Below are 669 nucleotides of genomic sequence, written 5' to 3'. Positions count from 1 at the left end.
TTGTAGTTTCATTCTCTGCAACAGACTTTTTTTTTAGTAATATGTGGGTATATATTGGAAATGTTTTTTTATTGTACTTGTGAGTACTGATAGTTCTAAAAGAAAGGACATTTCGTTTGGCTTGTAAATTACAGTATTTCTCGTAAGAAAATGTTGCTAAGTGACTCCAATTTTTATCATACCGAAAATACGCTTGAGAGAATGGTGATGGCAAGATTGTAACAGACTGGTGATGATAAGCGTTTGATAGTTAATTGAAATGCAACCATGTTATCTGGACAAGTTGCATTCGGCTACCCATCACCAATTTTCCAAATGCGTTTTCACAGCGTTAAAAAAAATCTATGACAAATAAAAACAGTTTAGTCAAGCAAAGAGTGCTTGTAATCTCCGACCAGCCATTCTCAAAGCATGATCATATATGTCACGTGAAGTATCTCATTGGCTCAAGCATATCCTGCCACCTATGCTGCAAGTGACAGGGTAATGACAACCTAAATCTCCTTTTTCTACTTTACCTGATTAAGACCGAGTCGTTTTCCTTGGTTGGGAGCACGAACTTCAGCGCCGTGTTTATTATGAGGGGAGAAATCTTAGGGAAATCGACTTTCTTCTCAAACACACAGTCCTCACCTGAGTGGAAAGGATATGATTAAATAATAGTGATGA

The 669-nt window shown here is 37.1% G+C and overlaps 1 protein-coding gene across 1 annotated transcript in view; it reads right to left on the bottom strand.

Annotated features, from left to right (window-relative positions):
- The window catches only part of LOC119593415, a gene marked incomplete in the record, with an annotated part of 4,729 nt that overhangs the window by 3,412 nt on the left and 648 nt on the right, over positions 1-669 (bottom strand). The window contains 1 exon segment of the mRNA XM_037942345.1: positions 519-633. Coding sequence (XP_037798273.1) covers positions 519-633 — 115 coding nt within the window.

This window comes from Penaeus monodon, chromosome 32, assembly GCF_015228065.2.
Source record: "Penaeus monodon isolate SGIC_2016 chromosome 32, NSTDA_Pmon_1, whole genome shotgun sequence".
Classification (NCBI taxonomy): domain Eukaryota; kingdom Metazoa; phylum Arthropoda; class Malacostraca; order Decapoda; family Penaeidae; genus Penaeus; species Penaeus monodon.
Note: the sequence above shows the minus strand (reverse complement) of the source record. Positions and strands in the feature narration are given on the sequence as shown.